Source organism: Agelaius tricolor, unplaced genomic scaffold (assembly GCF_023055355.1).
Source record: "Agelaius tricolor isolate 1412-34295 unplaced genomic scaffold, bAgeTri1.0.p SCAF_1, whole genome shotgun sequence".
NCBI lineage: Eukaryota > Metazoa > Chordata > Aves > Passeriformes > Icteridae > Agelaius > Agelaius tricolor.
This window is the reverse complement of record NW_027269261.1, coordinates 39,715,159-39,735,344: the sequence shown is the minus strand read 5'-3', so window position 1 is coordinate 39,735,344 and position 20,186 is coordinate 39,715,159. Positions and strand designations below refer to the sequence as shown.

General features: G+C 41.1%; 1 protein-coding gene across 5 annotated transcripts in view; it reads left to right on the top strand.

Annotated features, from left to right (window-relative positions):
• The window catches only part of RPS6KA2 (ribosomal protein S6 kinase A2), a 282,442-nt gene extending 267,774 nt beyond the window's left edge, over positions 1 to 14,668 (top strand). For all 5 annotated transcript variants that reach the window (XM_071430770.1, XM_071430768.1, XM_071430778.1 and 2 more), the window contains 4 exons: positions 3,226 to 3,302; positions 5,783 to 5,900; positions 6,842 to 6,979; positions 7,356 to 14,668. In XM_071430770.1, coding sequence (XP_071286871.1) covers positions 3,226 to 3,302; positions 5,783 to 5,900; positions 6,842 to 6,979; positions 7,356 to 7,481 — 459 coding nt within the window. In that variant the 3' untranslated portion in view covers positions 7,482 to 14,668. The remainder of the gene's footprint in view (positions 1 to 3,225; positions 3,303 to 5,782; positions 5,901 to 6,841; positions 6,980 to 7,355) is intronic.
• Positions 14,669 to 20,186: the final 5,518 nt, after the last annotated feature.

Here is a 20,186-nt window from a genome sequence, read left to right as displayed (position 1 = left end):
CAGGGAGAGGTGGCTCTGCATCACTGGCAAGTGCTGTTCCTTTCATGCAGCCCTGCAGGAGTGGGTGTGGGTCAGCCAGTGTTCCATGGCTTGGGCTCTTTGCTGTATTTGACCCATGAGATGTTTATATCTGCTTCCTCACAATGAAGGAACAAGAAGTTAATTTCTTGGGTAATTACCCATTTCTTGGAGGGATGAAAATCAAAAATTTTAGTATTTGCAATACACTGCTTCAAATGTGTGTCTTCCTTTGCTTGTTTTGGTCCTTATAAGAAAAACAAAAAACTACTGTCTTTCAATACTTCATCTCTTCTCTACTGTCAAATACCAGTGTCTCTCAGTTGCTATCATCTAGCAGTCTTTTTTCTCCCTAAGTTTTCTCTTTCTCCCATGCACTGTTCATTTGTTACTGGGAAAAAAAAAATAGCATGATCTTTCTGTACAGGATCCTTTGATGATACCAAAAGTTACAGGAATCATAGCCTTCCAGCATCAGAATTTCTTATATAGAGACCATTGCCAGGGCAGTATAAATTCAAAACAGATTTTCTTAATCAAAAAAAAAACCTCTTCCCTTGCCAAGATAGATTGCTTTGGGGTTTTTATTGAGGTTTGGTTAGGCTTCCATTTTAGAAATGGGAATGAGCTGTTTAAAATTATCAAAGTAGATTGAAAAAGTTGTGTGGCACCACAGCCATTCAATTTCTAAACCACACAAAAAAAATCATGGTTGCAAAATTTGAAGCACTCAGATTTCCTCCAAGGTACAAGATGCTTAAAATAGGTGTAGCTATTTTTCACGATGGGCTCTTCTCTTTTCATTATCAGACTCTTCTGATTAGAACTGAAAGCAGAAATCACACTCCCAGACCTTTGTGATGAGTAAGACAGGTCCTGCTAATGCAGGAGACATAGGAGATTAATTGAAACATTATCAGAACTGGCAGAGAGCTTACATAAAGCCTTAAGTGCTTTTATGTTTTACCTGTGATATAATGCTGCCCTCCAGCTTAGATTTGACTTTCAGGTTCCCCGAGTCCAACTGCAGCGTCTGCCACGTGCTCATGAAACCAATTAAGGAGGCAGAAAATCAGCTGAGCTGGTAACAAAGAGGGCGGTGACCGAAGGAGGAGGACATGTTTGCCCACTTGGATCTCCTTTATTTTGGAAACAGTTAATTTGGGGTTTAGGTGATAGCAAGAGCAAAGATGAAGGCTATGTGAAAGAGGCACGCTGCCACCTAGTGCGAGTCGTGTTGCATGCGAGGAGGAAAGAGCCAGGCTGTTGCACTGCTGATGCAGTAGGGTGCTTCTGGATAAAGTAAAAATATTTTATTCTGCAGGTTTCCTGCAGAATTTGTGAAGACTTACTGCTTTATTATTTGAAATGATGAGGTTCTTTATTTGCTTTTTTACCCATTTGAATCCCTGCTTGCTACAACTGAGAAAAACCTCTATTTGAAACACTGTTAACCCAGTAAGTCAAAGACTACAGAAATAGAAGAGGTTGGACAAATACCTGAGCTATTCTCAGAACTGGATGAATCCAGGGCATCATTATCTCCAGGATACCCATTATCCCCACAATGTCCTGCTATGGTGTGGCACTAAGAACCAGTTTCTGCCTCTATTTCAGATCCCACTAAGTTCTGGAAGTGACCTAATCATTTCGGGGTAGTGTAACCACTTGCTCATTAAACCTCTCTACTAAGTAGCATCACTGCCCCGTTTTTCTGTCACTCACCTTGGACTTGATTGTCCTTGGTTATTGGAGGAAAACAGAGAAGTGAAATTGTAACTGTTCAAAATGCAACGAGAACAACCACAGCAAAAGATAAATGTTGGGTATTCAGTCTCACGGGTGAAGCAAGAAACAGCTGAGTTTGTCAAATAGCACAGAAATTTTTCCCATAAAAACTAACTTTAATAGAGTGGGAATGAATGCAGGAACTAAAGGAATAGAAATAAATAAATCAGCCAGAAAGACTGCATCTTATGTGCAGAAGAGAGAGGCAGAAGCACAATTTTACCAGCTTTGTCAGCAGGAGGAACTGCGTTTTTTTTCTCTGGTTTTGTTGCTGTGGGAGTCTTTTTGGCTTGTTGGGTTTTTTTCCAGGTAGCAAATGTTCACTCAGCAGCATACCTGGCAGATGGTTGCTTTGCCACTCATCATTTATAAAATCTGTCGAGGAGACATTTTCTCAAACTGTTTTTCCTTAGCAGAATTTGATCTTTTCTGTGATAGACTTCAGATACTTAAATCACTCCTGGGTAATAAGGCTGCAGATCAGAGAAAGACTTGCTGAATTTTTACATTCCTTTTTCATGTGCTTTGCAAAAAGATGTGTCTGGTCCATCTAAATAGGAAAAAACTCTTTGTGTGTCAGAACTGGATAAACAGAGGGTAGTTTGCTTTTATGGGAAGATGTGGAGGTAGTCCTTGAGCTTAGGTGGTGACTTCAGTTTCGCTTGGACCTACACTGAGTCAATAGGCACTTCTTCTAGTGTGTACAAGCACAAATGAAATCTGGACTGTACCCTTAGTGCAGTCTTGCCATCCTGTATCAGTATTGAACCTACTGGTCAGATCTCTGCTGACTACCATGGGTGTTGTTTGCCCCATGGGAAAAGGGGGTCAAGTTTTTCCCTGCTGCTAACTCCAGTCTAAATGTGCCCACTTTTCTTTATACAGAAGTAAGAGAAGCCTTTTAGCATTCATCTTCATTAGTCTGACAGTATATATGCTTCAGTGTGCATCCATTTGCTGTATCAAATCCAAACTGGGTTCTTATCATTGTCATTTAGCCCTATGAGGCATCACAGGGTTGTTGGTAACTTTTATGTTAGGAGGATATGTTTTGAAGTATTAATGAGCTTTTTTTTAGTGAAACATTTTAAAGGAAACATTTTAAAGCAGTGAAATATTGTTCTGCTTTGCTGCATGTTGGATGGTCAGAGGAGCTCCCAGCCTCCTAGGCTCCAACAAACTGCACTCATCTCTCACACTGTGAAGGGGAAAGATGTGCTGAGTTTAACCAGCTCATTTCAGCCAGGGCTCTGCCTTGCTCCATAGCACTACTGGACATTTTGATCCCAAGGCAGATACACAGCTACACCCTGGGAATGTCAGCAGACACAACCACTAATCAGTGCATTTTGTAGATCAGAAGCTAAAAATTCAGGAATGCAGTTTCCCTATTTTCTTCTCTCTCTTTCCTCCCCACAGGTCCTTAAACGCCAAGGTTATGATGCAGCCTGTGACATTTGGAGCTTGGGGATCCTGCTGTACACCATGCTGGCAGGGTGAGTGATGAGGTTCTCCTAGAGCAGCAGTCTCCACTGGGCTCAGCACTGACTAAGCCTGAAAGCAGTCACAGATAGGGATTCTGGCCTCCTTGAGAGGTGTCTTCAGTTGTATAAAGCAAGAAAATAGATGTCAATACTTAAAATTAGAATAAGTTTTTTCTAGAATGTGTAAGTATCTTTGACACTTGACAAATTGTTTAGGTTTTTAACAGAAAGTGCCTGTATGCACTGAGACCTAGACTCCTGAAGGGTTCACTCATGACTTAAGCAGTGGGGAAGTTTTCTATTAGGAGAGATGCATAGGAGTATGAAGAGCCTCATCGTGTTCACCTTATCCATGGAAGAATGTTAATTCATTCTATTGATAGATAGAATGAATTATTCAGCTTCATTATTCTTCATCTGTTATTGTTATTGAAGTGTCTGAGCACCTTTAAAAGCTAAAAAAAACCCCACCCAAACATAGTTTTCAGATGCTGTTTGAAAAATAGGATTCAGAAAGTAAACTAATAGATCAGCAAGAATAGCAACAGGCAGCAGAAACTTTTGAGAGGTACTTGGCAAAAATACCCCTACCAATGTGTTGGCTAAAACAAAATATTAACACAAGAAGATCCAGAGAAAGACACAGATTGAAATAAGCATTGAAGGATAGGAATAAGATGTGCTGGGATGATTGGGAAACAAAGTGCAAACCCAGTCTAGAGTTACCAGGCTTTGAATTTCATTTCTCAGACTATGCTATCTGCACATTTATCACACCTAAGCACAGCTTGCAACTTTCAGTGACCTCTCTAAATTGTTTAATCTGCAGCTTTCAGTGACCTCTCTAAATTGTTTAATCTGCTTCATGATCATTCAGCTGTGACAAGAAGATTGGATTAATTCCTAGGTTTTATACAGAAAACAAAGATTTGGACTCTGACTTTCTGTTATTCTGTTATTTGTGGATTGTAGAAAAGATGCCAGGGGTCTCTATCTCATCTGTTTTATTCTTGACTACACATGTGTTCAAGGTCAGCTGAAATATATCAAGACTTTGTGGGGAAGTCTCCCAGTCTGCTGGATCTCCAAGAACCTATTTCTATTTGGCTGATGCCCATGGCTGCTACACAGCTAGAATCAGAAAAATAAAATTAACACATTATCCACAGTTACATTTGTTTGTGGATTATATTCAAAATACTTCTTTATTGAATATGAAGTAAAAAAATCCAAATATATTTGAGTCAAAAATACAAATAGTACAACTAAGTGGATATTCAGTTTACTGACAGGGGCCAGTAATTTGTATCTCTCTTTTTCTGCACACCAGAGAAAATAATAGTAACACAATCAGTTAAGAAATGCTTTTTTAGATGACACAACTGCATTTATGAATGGTCTTGTTCTTCCTAACTAGAGGAGATTAGTAGGAACTGACAAGTATTTTCATCCAGGACTTCTTTCTCCTCCTATAATCACTGTGAGGTGAGAGGACTCAGACAGTCAGGACTAGAGCACCAGCCAGGGATGATGTTAATGGAGCTACTGATAGACCTCAGAGTTTTTGCCAGTCCTTAACTCTTACTGCATCCCCCCGATAGCTATAGATTGGAGTAACATCACATATCTCTTTGGGCTGAACTGCTATGAAGACTGAAATGTTTTTGAAAATGAGAAAATACTGCATGAGGAATTGAATTTGCTACCAGAAGCCAGATGGGATAGGAAGCTGTGGCCAAACCAACTGTTTAACAATCTAAAAACTGCTCTGGCAAGTTTGAAGAAAAGACATATTGAATGAAAAATATAAAAATCCAAAATACCTACTTCTTCTAAACCTACACAGCTGTTCAAGATTGCAGAGTGAAATTTGGCCTGGTAGATGTTAGTCAGCTGCAAAAACCTTATCTCTTGTCACTTTCTGAAGACAAAAAGTGCACCCTCTGCCTGTGACACTGACTTTGTCCCAAGCTGGGTGCTTGTTAAAAGTCATTTCTGACTGGCTGGATGAGGAAATAACTTATTGCAGGTAATTTCTTTGGCCCAACTGACTTGCACATTATGGTTAACAAAGCATTGCAAAATAGATTACAAAGGTCTTTTTTCCTTTTTTTCTGTTTCAGATTGTATTTCTTCTGCTTTATAATTTTTGTCCTTTCTTGCTGTTACCAAGGTACTGGTATTGGCAATAAAGGTGTTGGGAATAAAGCAGAGTTAAATCAAGAGGTAAACACCTGACTATTTTTATGAAGAGTTTTTCATTCCTAAAAATTATAACAGAACAAAAATTTAAAAAACAATTAAGGAATCTGTGTTTCCTCTACAGATCAATATGAGGAACCACCAGGCTGTATAGTTTGAGTGAAAATGAAGCAGCAGTATCAGTAAACTCCTGTTCTAATCATTGGCAATTAATACTAGAACCTAGAAATCATGTACTTGCAAATTATATAGAGTCTTTCTCTCTCTCTCATTGTTTTTTTTTTTAATAGATTTACTCCTTTTGCAAATGGACCAGATGACACCCCAGAGGAGATTCTGGCCAGGATTGGTAGTGGCAAATATGCTCTTACAGGAGGAAACTGGGATTCAGTATCTGATACTGCAAAGGTCAGTGAACCCTTTCTCAGATTTTCTCAAGATTTAAATACTACAGAACTCTTCTTTTTTGGTGCAACTGCACTTCTAAAAGAAGTGAATGTTTGTCAATGCCACAGATGTATAGTCTATGCATGAGCTACCTTTTTGTTTCTCAGTTAACCAGGAGCAGGCAGTTTTAATTCCTGTACAGATCGCAGTTTAGGCTGCCCATCTATGACAAAGCAGGGAAAACCCTGAGAGAAAAAACTCATCTGGTGCTGAGATCTTTAGGCATGAAGCTGTGCAGTAGTCTGTGAGACAGGTAAATGGGCAGGAAAGTTGCAAGCTTCCAGTTGCCCAGCATTAACCAGAAGCTTTGATAGGCTTTAAAGATTTTTGCAAGAGATTTCATTTTTAGAAACTGTTAGTTTGCAATGGAAGAACATTGATACTTTCCACCACAAAGCTGCAAGCAATCCTAGTAACATTAATCTTGCTACCAGCACCTATTAGACTCACAGTGGATTTTTAATCAGCTTTCCAGTTTTGAAATTAAAATGTTTAGATGTTGTAGAACTAACCTAATTGAACTTGAGTTACCTGAGTGTTGAGTTTCTCTTCTAAGTTTCTCTTGTAAGCATGCCTTGAGGTCAGTGAGGAGATGCCTCCAGATGGCATCCTCTCCCTCGGTATTTATCATTCCTACAAGGTCACCAGTAATTAAGTTATTGAATAAGATTAATGCCCTCCACATTATGTTTTGACTGGATTATTAGCTGAGAGTTGAACATTACAGTTGAAAATTTTGAAGGTAAGAGCTGACACTTAAAGAACAGGATGCCTGTCCAAAGTGCATCACTCTCTCCATTGAACATGCTAATGATGACACTGACAACAGAAAGATCTTAGTAAAACCTGCACAGCCATTAATTACTTTCTCCCTTGTACTGCTTTCTTCCTTTTCTACCCAGGACATTGTGTCTAAGATGCTTCATGTAGACCCTCATCAGCGCCTGACAGCAGTCCAAGTCCTGAGACATCCATGGATAGTGAACAGGGAGTACCTGTCTCAAAACCAACTCAGCAGACAGGATGTTCACCTGGTTAAGGTACCTCCTGCACCCTTCCCTCATCCTTGCTTGCAGAATGAGCTGCCATTTGTGTAAATAGTCTGAAAAGTGATAAAGGAGTTGGGAAGATTATTTGCCACAGAGGCTAAATTTAATATGGCACTGCATTAACTGTATTTTTGACTGTCACCTGCTCAGTATTTTTAACTTTAGGCTGCATTGTAATAACCTGGTGGCACATACTGCTCTTCACCATTTTGAATCTGAGGCAGCTCTAGCTGTCTGCCAGCCTAAATGGTATCATTTCATGGAAATTGTGCACATGTGACAATTTTTTAGGATACTGAATAGGGGAAGGGAAAAGCATCAAAGAAATTAATTTCAGCTCAGAGTTTTCTCTTTCTCTGTTTCGCAGGGTGCAATGGCAGCCACTTACTTCGCTTTAAACCGCGCACCTCAGGCACCGAGGCTGGAGCCCGTGTTGTCCTCCAACCTGGCTCAGCGGCGAGGCATGAAAAGACTTACGTCTACCAGATTGTAGCAGTACCCCCAAAAGGCCTCCTTGAAATCCCTCAGTTTATTATTTGAGAAATTCATCTTTACTTGGCTAGCAAAACCTTTCTGGACAACCTGCACATGAAATTGCCAGAACTAGCAGAAGCCCACGTAAGGCAAAGTTCTCATTTGCTACATCTTTTCTTTTACATTCCAGCCAGGGTCTCGAGTTCAACAACTTCACAAAGATGTGCCAGTTTTGCCAGTAGCTCTGTTTCTTTATAAAGATAAAGCCCAATAAAATAGGCAAGCTCCATCCTTTCCACCCTAGGAAAACTATTTTTGAGTCTGTAAGATGTTCCATGGGAACAGTTTTCATTTTGTTTCTCAAGAAAAGCACTTTTTGCTATGAAGAATTGCAGTCAGGTTTGAATGCTGTTCCAGCATGCATCATGATGAAGTGACTTGGCACGAGTAGACATCTACTGATCTCCACTCACCCCAGGAAGAGTGAAAGCTCCAGAGACACATGAGTAATACCTTATTTGAAACAAGTGCTTAACAACATGAGGTAGAGAGAGCTGGTGGTGGTGGAAATACCTTCTGTTCTTGAGGAATCTTTTGCACTTTTCCCCTGCCTTCTCTGGAATGAAGCTAGCACCTCTCAAGGAGAGTGTGCCACCAGCTCTGACTTGCTTAAAAGTCTCAGAGAGAAAAAACCTCTGAGAGGCTCGGTCTTCTGAGGAAAAGAATGGGTCTTATGAGACTGTGGGGAGGCATTCATGTAGAGCAGTGTGAGTAGGAGCCTGTGGATCAGGCAGGAGAAAGGTGTCTGGTCTTGGCCAGCAAGCAGGTCTAGGAGGATCAGGTGAAGGGGCTGGGGAACCGAACAAAGGCAGGGAAAGATGTGAGTGGCTTTGAGGACAGTAAGCAAAATAATACAAAGGAAACTGGTGTACAGGTGGCTGGGGGCAGACTGTGACTCCCTCTCAAAGCAGGGGCAGTCCCCCTTCAGTGACTGGTGCAGAAGACAGTGGGTGGCTGGGCTGCCCAGGGGCCACGTGGGTCGATGCAGCCATCCATCCTCCCACACCATCACCCAGTCTGCTCATTGAGAGCCGTTCTGGCAGCCCAGAGGGCCATGCTGGAGCAAGAGAGTCCATTTCCAGTCACTGTTCTCTGCCCTCCCTGGCTGATCACCCAAATCTGCCTCCATCACCCAGCATGTCATGTCCCTGCCTGGGTGTTCTGCCCTAGCAGAGCTAAACTCCCCATGCCATGTGTGTGCAGAGAGTACCCACTTCTGAAGAGTTCAGCCAACTCTGTTACAAGCTTTAATAATAATAAATTATGAGGAGAAATGGGAGGATGCTCTGCTTTTATATTTATATGAATATGTACATGTGTATTTATATACATATAAAACAAAAATTCTGTGCCCTAATACCTGGATTTTCCAGGTCCAGGGAAAGGAAACTTTTGTTGAAATGGTCTCTGCAAAATGGACTTTTTTCTCATTCCCTGGTTTCAAAGAAAGCAAGCAAGGTTTGTGGTGCCAGATGTGAACTATTTTTTTATTCCTTTTCTTACCCATCTTGGCTTATTGGTGGTCACAAGCTGACCAAGATTCTTCTTTGTACTGCTTTTGTTAATTTTTATTTTCCAAGTGAATTTTGTCACCTCAGATGCTTGATGGGAAAAGCTACTGTACCGTGTTGGCTTTTTTATGTTGTGACAGGGGAGGAAAAAAAAAGAAAAATGTGAACATGGAGCTTCATATGCTAGACATGGTAATTTTTGCTTGCTGGGTAGTTTGTGCATCTCGGTGCTGAACTGGAATTACCAGATCACTGCCTCAGATTGTCCAAGGGGTTTCATTTGTTATAGTAATATTCTTCCTAAAACTATCTCTGCTTCAATGTTGACTGAAGTTTGCTTGTTTGCATTAGTCTATTTTTAAATTTAAATTTAATTCTTAATAATTTAAACTGGTATTTAATGTTCAAGTTTATGTGCTGTGCACAGAGGATCGCTGCAAAGCAGCTCTCCTTGAAGCCCTTCTCTTTTCTAAAATCAGCAATGCTGTGAAACTTCACACCGAGGCCGAGTTGGCTGGGACTGATGAGTTCAAACGCACGGGTGGGTGTCTGTGCTTGTGGACACAGCAGCCCACATTCTCTCCTCTGGCTAAGCTGTGCTCAGTGTCAGTTTTTGCTGCCTTTAGAATGTTCTGCTCGTCAGAAGTTAAGTCTCACTCGTTTCTGCTAACAGCACACCATGAGGGTATCCACTGGCAGGGATATCCTGGCTGGTGCAGAACAGCTCTGGCCAGGCAGGCCTTGTTTCCCTTGAAGTGACTTCTGTCCTGGAAGAAGGCAAGGTGGGCATAGGGCTGCAAAGGGCAACATGGAGGGAGGGCTGGATTTTCTGGGGTCCCAGATGATATGTGCTGTTTCAACAAAACGTATTTTTAATGGTCAGAGTAATTGTATTGTATTGCATATAGGCAGAAAGAGTGTTGGAAATGTTATGTACAGTTTTTGTCTCCCTCTGAGATTTCCTGGTCATTTTGCATTGTTTCAGTTTGCTGTCTCTCACAACCACTGGAAAAATTCTAATTCCTTCTAGACATACCCAGTCTTAATTCCCTGAGTATTTTTTTTAAACTGAATACTATTGTAGGCCAAGCTTACAGGATGTTGTTTTTCCCAAACTTTCAGGGTTTTAATCTCTTCCTGGCTTTCCTCTTTCTAACCCACCAACTATTAACATAGAGACACATATGGACTTAGACATCTTATTGCTCATTAATTACTTTATAAGCCTATAAATAATTATAAGCCCATACCTATAGTGGGCTTTGTTTATTAAGGTTTTGTTGCCAGTGCATCCAGATGTGTGCACATATGTGTCTGTATGTAAACACATGCACAAAAAGGTGCTCTCCCAGCTTGTTCAATAAAGGTAGAGGTGTAGTCAGAGGTGGAGGTGATACTCCGAGGGTTTTGTCTGCAGTGTTCTTTGAAAGCTATCATTGATAATGGTAGTGATTACTCTGGGTGTAGAAAAAAAGGCTGTGCCCATCCATGGAAGAAACTTCTCCATCCAGCCTCCCCTCTGACCCAGATGTGCATCCCCATGCACTTCCAAGGGCAGATCAGTCTCCCCTCTGTAGTCCTGCCATGGGAGGTGCTCTTCTGAGGGTTTTCTGACCCGTTCCAGCCAAGTGAACCCAATTAAACCTTTTCCACTGTCAGTCTTGCTGATCCAGCTCACTTGGAATGAAATACAAGAGCGTCCATCAGCAAATCCAAGAGAGGCAGAAAGGGAGGGATATGCCACTGGCAGGCATTATTTCAGACTGATAGCACCCACTGGTTCCCCTGGGCCAGCTGGATCCAGGAGAGGATGCTAGGCTGTGGCCTAATTACTGCAATGGCTGCTTTTACACCAGCATCTCCTTTCTAGACTCCTGGCCATGGTGTAGCTCAGCAATAAGCACTTTTTTTGGTTTTTTTCCTGGGAGAAAACTGAAAAAGGCTTAGCCTCTTTCTTTCTCTCTCTCTCTTTATATAACCTTAAGAGACATTTACTAAATGTTATGTATAACTCCTGAAAGTCTAAAAATCTCTTTGAATTAGAACATACCATCTTGCAAGGTTTTGGTCCATAAAGTGACCTAGTGCCTTAGGCTATTACAAATATTATAGTTATATTTTTAACCATCAAGCTGCACAATGCAATGAGTGTCCAAGGCATACCCCAGTGTATCTGTCACAGACATAGTCAGCTCATCTGGAGGCCCACTTCAAAATCAGTCACAGAATGTCCAGGTTGGAAGGGGCCTCTGGTGCCCATCTAGTCCAACCATCCTGCTAAAGAAGGTTCACTTAGAGCAAGTTGCACAGGACCGTATCCATGCAGGTTTTGTTGTTCAGTCCAGGAGAGAAGTGTCTGCCCAGCAAGGAGGAGGCAGAGCTGGACCCCACTTCTGCAGCTCCAGGACTCTGAAGAAGCCAAATGGCCCTGATGAAGACTATCATGGGAAGCATTACCCCAGTTCCTACACAACACCACAGCTTGTCTATATGGCAGAGGTGTGGAGATGCTCAAACGGAGATCTGACCTCTGCCCCAGCCCCTCATGAATTTTCATTTATTTAAAATCTGTTTAACATTTTCTAAGCAAGTTTTAACAGCAGATAGCATTTATAAAGTCTGACTGTTTCAGCAAATGACAAGTGACACTCACAGCCATGCTGTTATAAATCTCTACATTTGAAAAAGAAGCCTACCTGAGAATAGGTTTTGTTTCCTCAGGAAAAAAATCTTCTTCAAATCCCTGAGAGCCTAGGGTGCTGGGGATAGCCCAAGCACAGAGAGCTGAGTGAAGCACGTTATGTGTGACACAATGCCATGACATCACATGTCATGTACCACTTACAAGATACAGATAGTATCTTGTAGTATAGTGTTCCTATACTTCATCTAACCCTGGATGTAATACTGGGCTCTCTTTTCAGCCAGACCCTTTCAGCTCTCTCCAACAACTTGTACCCAGCTCTGGTACCTCTGAATACATCCAAACCTCAGTCAAGTGTGCAATTGCTGTGTCTGTGATACGAATTATGACAGGCCTTGGCTCATCCCCTGAGCCATGGATGGCACAAAGGTTTCTTATGCTGCTGGTCTACTGAACTTAAACCAGCAAGTGCTGACACTAAAAATGGCAGGGAGTCACTTTCTCTTACTTCAGCTGCTCATCTGTCATTTCACACCTCCCTTAGCCAGGTCCCCACGGGGCAAAGCAAATGTTTGTGCGTCAGAACAAATGGCTGGGGACAGCAGGAAGGCAACAGAATCAGTTTAGCCAACAGTGCTGTCAACACATTGGAATGGCTACAAGTTCTGTGTCACCTCTGTCCCTCTGTTGCTGCATTATGCTGAGCAGAGCCCAGGTGTGGCTCAGAGTCAGGTCTATAAATGATGTGATATTTGTACAGCAGCAGGTTTCCAGTGCCAAGCCCAGTGCACAGAGAGGGAGGACAAGTCCAGGCTTCTGAAAACTGGCCACAAGTTCATGCAAAGTCCCTGTAACCAGAAGGTGTAGGGCCACAGATGGCATGCTGTGGGGAAATAATGTTGACTGTATGTATTTTTGTCACTACCTTAATAAAAGTGATAGAAAAACCCCAGGGTTTGTTTTTAAATCATCCATTTTTGCAGAGGAAATTCTTGCTTTTCAGGCATGCTTCAGCTTTCTTGATCCCTAGAAGGAGTAAGGCAGTCAAACACAGAAGATACAGCAGATTACTATAGCAGAAAATATATTGTAGCTTTCACTAGAAAATTATTTTCATGCAGGTGTTTTGAAGCCCTCTCTTAGGATGTGTGTATCAGAAATTCCAAAGTAAATATTTAGAAGCAAAGTTTCCTTGTTGAACATCCAGAGATGACACCTTTAAGCAAGAGCCACATGAGCTCCACATTCACATTTCTGAATCCTAAAAGACAGGCAAGCAGCACAACTCTTCAGATATTCCTTACATTAAAATAATGTTAATAAGATGCTTTAGTACAATACATTACAAAAGAAAAAAAGTAAAAGGTGCAAGCCCATTTTTCTTTTCCTCTTTTGAAGTATACATAATTTTCCTTTAGAAGTGTATATTCTTACCTCCTAGCTGACCCTAATCCTGAAATCTTGTGTTGCCTGAAAACATTGCAGCTAAGCTGCTTCTGGTACCTCAGGTCCTGTGTGAACACAGTCCCACACTCCTTTCTCTGTGTCTGTCCACAGCAGACACACACAATTGTACACCCTCTCCTATTCTGAAAGTTAGCAAAAACCATGAGAATTTAAACTCAGAATATAAAATAAAGTTAAAAGTAAAGTTCCCAGTGTGTACAGAAATAAAACTCATGGTATTCAGGTAGAGGATGGATTGAAGCCTGTGCAGAACAAAAATGTTACAGAGTAAAGTTACAGTAATTCTTACAGCCAAATTTTATTTAAACTCTCTTCATAGATTTTTGTGAACCTAGACCTTGCATTTTCAAGTGCAACTGGGTGACAACACATGTATGTCAACCAGCATCTGATCATGCATGTCATCTCAAGGCTTGCACATGAAAATATTTTGCAGCCCAAAGTTTAAAGTCTAAAATTAAGATTTTGGCCCTTTTTGTCATCCTGTATTGTGTAAACCATGATGTTCAGTGTTAAATTGTTCAACCACTACTTCTTGCTTTGGTATACATAGTTACAGAGTCAACTTGTGCTTTGTTATGTCTCCTAAATGGATGTTATGGACATATTTGTCAGAGATGCTTTAGCCTGAAGGGAAATGAGGAAAATGCATGCCCTCTTTGATGAAGGTGAATTTTGAGAGGAGAGGCTTCATTCACTTGAAGTGCAGAAAATGAAAAACAGTTGCTAAAAGTTTGTTTCTGATTTTCTACTCAGAGCCAAATCTTGCTGCCTTCATTCCTGTGTCAATTCCTCAATCCATATGCACCTTCAGTGAGCCTGGTGGGAGAGCTCGAAGTCCTCTTTCCTGTTGCAGTAGCGGAGTCTGGCCATTAGATGATGATGTGTGTAAGGAATTTACTTGGGTAGTACTAAATTGAATTTACATAGTAAAATATGAACCATGATCTAGCACTTTGTTTACAGGCTCCATATTCATGTTTACAAAATGATGATTTCTGAGGCTCATGCTTTTTATGTTTCCTGTATGAAAAGGGCAGCCGGTGTACAGATATTTGTTATGTTTACCAGCGTTTCTGAATAGATTTTTTTTATAGTACATGGTTTTATGAAGTGTAATATTTTTATAGCAGAATGACGATCTTTGGACTTTCTATATTGTTACCTACAATTGTTTGCAAACAAGCTCTTTGCTCCTTTTTTTCTGTGCACTGTACCCCATGTTGCTGCTGCTAATGTTGCTGGCCTCAGCTGCTGCTGCCCCACTATGACGTGGGCTGATGGTATTGTGAAACTGTGCAAACTAACTTCAAAGAGCTGTGATTGTGCTGAAGGGCTGGCTGCATGCTGGGTTCCTCCTGGCAGGAGGGATGGGGAGCTGAACCCTACCAAGGCAAGAGTTTACTGTGGATGGTCCCCAAGGAGAAGCCTCAGTGCTAACCTTTGTCTGTATTCTGCCATTTTGGTTTGGCATGCCCATCCTTTCCTTTCTTTATAAAGAAATAAAAAGAGAAACAAAAAGGATCCTGCTTGGTTTTGCATAATTCCTTTCTAGTCTAGTCCCCAAGCACTGGCCGTATTTTAATGCCATGTGTTGGTCACAATAAAAGCACACAGTTAGCTGTTCAAATTATACCTGGAACTGTTATCTCTGTGCAGCCTGCATACTCAAACCTGTGTTTTGGGAAGCAACAAGTAAGCCTTTAATGCCCATCATTCACACAGTTCACCCACTAGACAAATTCAGGATTCCAGTGTCAGATAAATGAGTGCTTTCACACAAGTTGCCTCAGCATGAATTTCCTTTGCCCCCTTGAGATCTTCCAAGGTACCATTCCTCTGGAAACTGGTGGTCTCTGGCAAGCAGCCTGCATAGCCTTTTCTGTTTGCTGGACTTACTAGTGACCACAAAAGCAAAATCAACCCCTCCTACTGTGAGGGATTGGTTCTGCTTCCCTGGCATTATATCTGAGCCTGCACACAGTTACACTGGCGTTCACATCTGGATTGTCATCAGACCTGGCAGCATCACAAAGGTGGTGAGTCTGGCTCAGGGTCCTTGCAGGAACAGCATGTGGTACCAGAGATGGAGAAACAGCATGTGATTTAGGGCCAGGCAAGCATAACCAAGCAAACGTGGACTTCAAGAATGTTGTTCACAGGATTTCTGCTCTGACCATAGGCAGTCTCGTGCTTCTTTTCTCCTGCCAGCTGCTCTTGTCCTACTCCCACTTCTGTCCTTCCTGTATTTTCTCTGTTCATGAAAGTTCCTGTTCCTTTAGTCCTCGTGGTCCTTCAGCTATTCCACCTTTCTCTTACCACGTTTCTTCCCCACAGGCCCATCTTGTGGGTTTATAGCCTCTTCTGGCTGGAAGGCAAATAAATCCAGCACACCCATCTTTATAGGCCCAGCAGTTAAAAAAGGAGGCTTCTCTGGAGAACCACAGTCATATACAAGAACATCCAAATAGGAAAACTGAAGAGGAAAAACAACAAAAAACCAAACCAAAACCAATCTAGGCTTTCTCTTCCATTCCCACTTCTAGTTCCTCTTGTAATATGACCATGACCAGGAATGAGCCAAGTTCATCCATTGCTGGACACACATTAACTTTTCAGAGGACCTGGTTAGGAAGCCATGGGTCATGCCAGGCCCTTGGCAGGTGGACGATAATCTTTCCCTCCAATGCTAGAAAATTAATAAATGAGATATCTGAGAGGAAGGCTTTTCAGAATATACTCAAGTGTCTAATCAAGACACAGCCCATTTAGGAAGCTTGCATTGGCAACCATCTTAAACCTCTGCACATAATGAGAAAATAACCATGCTTTTTCCCCCCTGAGGTACACACTAGTTTAAAATAAAAAAAAAGAAACAAAACAGTTGCCAACACTTGTCATTTTGCCACTTGTAATTTTGCTCTTTAGTCAACATTCATTTCTTTCTTGTATCTTTCCCCTCCTTTATCCCATCCCAGTTCACTTCACCCCCTTTTTATATCCCATAATGATATACCATGGGAATTGTCCTGAGGCTCAGAAAGTTCTGTTATATGCCTGAATAGCATCATCTTCAAGAGCAGCACAACTGCTGGCTGAGCACCTCAGGCAACATAGCAGGGCAAACAAGAGGCAGTAACAATAACAACTGATGTCTGAAGATCACAAGCAAAGATTTTGCATTAAAAGCTGTGACAAAGAGCTGAAGACAAGGATTTTAGGCTATGTCCAACTTTTCAGGTTACTCATAGATAACTTCAGTGCATTGTTTGTTAAAGGTGCCGTACTCCAGCTGTCTGGAGACAAGACAGAAAGAAAAGATTATCTATCCGTTCATCTAGATGGACAGGAGCACTTTGGGTGTTTCTCTAAACAACCAAAGCTGGCCTGAGATCAATTCCATTTTTTGTTGAGGAAATTAGTTTATTAAGAGGCTGGTGATTCACCCTCTGTGGTAAGCCTGTGCATTGTTTTGGCTTGGCACACTCCTGCCTAATTGATTCTTCCTGTCCTTCAGGGTCTGTGGTCACTGGTAGAAACAGCTGCAGCTGTAAAGCCTAACTCTTTCCCTACTGTAGAATTTTGCAGCTTTGATTTTAATGATACTCTCCTTGCTAAGGCATGCAAAGGAAGACTAGTGATTTCCCAAGTTTACCCAGATTTTCTAATTGTCACGATCTTGTCTGGGCTATTGTCTCTGTTGTAAATTCTGTTATAATCAGTTATTTATTCATCCATTTATTTTTTTTCACCTATTGGTTCTAAAAAAAATTTACCCTGTAAGAACATCACCTGTTACAATGGAGACAAACACAGAGAACAGAAACAACCTGCATTTCACTTTAGAGAAGTGACGAGGGTGAACCCATCAGCTTTAAGAAACTCTTGGCAAGACTGATCTTTTGCTATCTGGTCTCACTTCAACCACCAGCCCGCTGCCATATGAAGAGCTTAGGAAGTATATGTTAAAGGTGAGAAAATGTCATGAAACTCCCACCATTCAGGCCTCAAGTATCATTTTTAAATGGCAACAACTAATAGAACTTTAATATATTCAAACGGTCCAGGGGTTCAGATGCAGGAAAAAAAAAAAAAAAAAACAACAAAATGCCTGCCATAGAGATTATTAAAGAGCCTGATCTGTTCAGCTTAGCTTGGAGATGGCTAAGAGGTGACTAGATAATTGTCTACAAGAACCTTCACAGGGAGAAAAATCACATGTTCCAGAAGCAGAGAGACCAGAGCAGAGAAGCAGGCAAATTTCTGGGTGCAAAATTCATGCAGCTGCAGAATGGAAATAAGGTAACTGTAGTTTCAAAAGTGAGGCTGTTATTCATTGGAATAAAACATAAAAGTAGAAGAGGGGTTTGTCATTCCCTTTGTATCACATTTAGTAGTGTCCCTTAGCAGACAGAAGGTTAGTGCAGAAGCAAGTGGATGAGTTCAATAGCCTGCAGTAATCTGGAAATCAATTTTAAATGCTTGTGGTGGTCTCTTTGAGCTTTAAATATGACATGCATTCATATCACCCTACCACAAGCAGTTGGCACTGAATGAGCAGATCAAGATTGATAGATGAACTCTAAAGATTAAATTAAAGACTTTTAAGCTACAAATGACTGGAACAATCAACTTTCTCTGTTTAAATCTGTATCTTTACTATAGTACATGTGGAGAATATTTGCTGTCTTTTGACAATATAGAATATCACTCTGAAATTTTGCGTTAATAGTTCACTAATCCTATGAACCACAGGAAGGCCTTACAGAAATAGATGTCAAACATGAGTGAAACTTTTGTGAAAAAAAAGAGATATATAAGACTTTAATTTCAAATGAGATCTCAAATTATAATTAAGCTTTTAAAAGAGAGTGAAAATTAGACCACAAAATCTTGAATTTTTATATTATCAAGGCCTGGAGCTGAGTGGCAACTTGTGAACTGACTGGCTTTATACAGCTTCTGAAAATCTATGAGATGTACACTGAGAGATGGTGCAAAATTCTAATCACAGACGAAGGAAGGAAGGAAGGAAGGAAGGAAGGAAGGAAGGAAGGAAGGAAGGAAGGAAGGAAGGAAGGAAGGAAGGAAGGAAGGAAGGAAGGAAGGAAGGAAGGAAGGAAGGAAGGAAGGATCAAATAACAAGTATAAATGCTGTTCCTAATAATGCATACTGAGTATTAAAGAAGGTGTTTTTACAGGGAAAACACTACCCCACTCCTCAGCTTCAAGATGGTGAATATTAGCAATTCCCAGAACTATTTTTGCTGAACCTAAACACTGTGGATTACATCTAGTGAGACTTTTTCCAGCTCTGTGACAAGCACTGCTGTAGCAGCCTCCTTGAAGAATGATGTGGCAGAAATTTGTGCAGAGCAGCCACTCAGTATGGAAGTGCTGCATAGCAACCCCCATCAGGGCACCCTCCTGCAAAGTGACAGTCCCTCTTTTAGTCCAAGGAGCATTAAATAAGCCTACACTGCTGGAAGCTTGCATCACACTCACAGGAGGTTTTTGTGTGGGCCTGACCAACCCAGCCTAAGGAAGGAGCTGACCAGGTTCCCTACCCTGATCTTAGCAAGTACTGGGATCACAGGGTTTCCATGTGATGCAGAGATGGTGCTCCCACTGCCTCCTCCTGAGCTTTCAGAGAAAATAAAGAGCTGCTTTCAGCAGGTTATAAAAATGTACTTCTGCACAGCCTTCAAGAGGGACAATCTGAGCAAAAAATCAGCACCAAAGTCACAGAGTGGGGGTCACAGTAAGGGAATTGATCTATTCCACATAACTTCTTGGCTTGGTTTTGTTGAACTTCCTGCTATGTGTGAGAGGTTTGGCGTCCACTCTGCAAGGGCTAAACACTTCCTCTGTGTGTAGGGCAGACACTACTGTTCAGCCTAGATGCCAAGGATCAGTAGCTTTTGGATAGAGTATTTAATTTATACAGCACTTGGTGTGAAAAACAAGATATCTCTTGTAAAAAACAAGACAGGTGTTGTGAACTGAAGCTGTAGCACCACCAGCTAACATTCATGTTTATTGGAAAGATCAATACCTGTGTAAGGATGAATTCAGACGTCTGTGGGACACAACATTTCAAATCTTTCTAATAAGAAAAGATCCTCTCTACATAATCTAGAGGTTGTCTATAACCACCCAATTCAATTTGGTACATGCATATTTGGGTACATGAGTAAAATGCATCCATTCTTCTATAAGTATACACACTTTTTTTTTGCTATTAGGCCTTGTGCAAACCTAAATGACTCTGTGCTGAGTCCTGAATGACTTTTTAGAAGTCCACTATGACCTATTGCTTATTTCACTTTGATCCCAGTAGCTTTGGAAAGGACTTTGGCATGTTTACCTTCCAGTTACTCATCATGTATGCCCATGGTTTGTTATACACTGTAGCCGACTGAAATTTCCCCTTTTCTTTTACTCAAGGAAATAGGCCAAAGGTGATTTCAGGGTCCCTGTTTGGATATGCATCACCAATTCAGAGACCTTTGACTTCCTCTGGTAAGTCAGGGATCTTAGATACCATCTTGCTCTCACATTTTTCCAGTGAGCATGAGAAATGTTGGTCCATTGAGAGAAAAACTAACCTGAAGTTTAAAACAGCTGAGGATACTGTAATTAGACTGAAGTGAGCCCTGTTATAATTATGCATTTCTGTCTCAAACATTATAATCTACTTTTTTTTTCCTAGAACAAGTCTACCAATATTTATGTTCAGTTTTCCACTGGCAGTAGTTTAGGTGGTTGTTCTTTAACTGGGGAAGGGCTTAAAGAGGAGAAAAGCACAGAACTGTACTTTTCTATCAGGGATGATCCCCTGTTCCTGGCCATGCTCCAGCCTCACTTAGCTTGTTTAGACTGAGGAGAGCGAAGGTTCCAGGAAAGAGCATACTGTAAGTTAATTTATTAATAGCAAACCATGCCAGAAACCTGTATTTTTATCATTTTCTACTAAATTTATACTATATGCAGCTCAATAAAGACCTCAATAAAGTCCTGAAGAAAAGATTACATAGCTAAA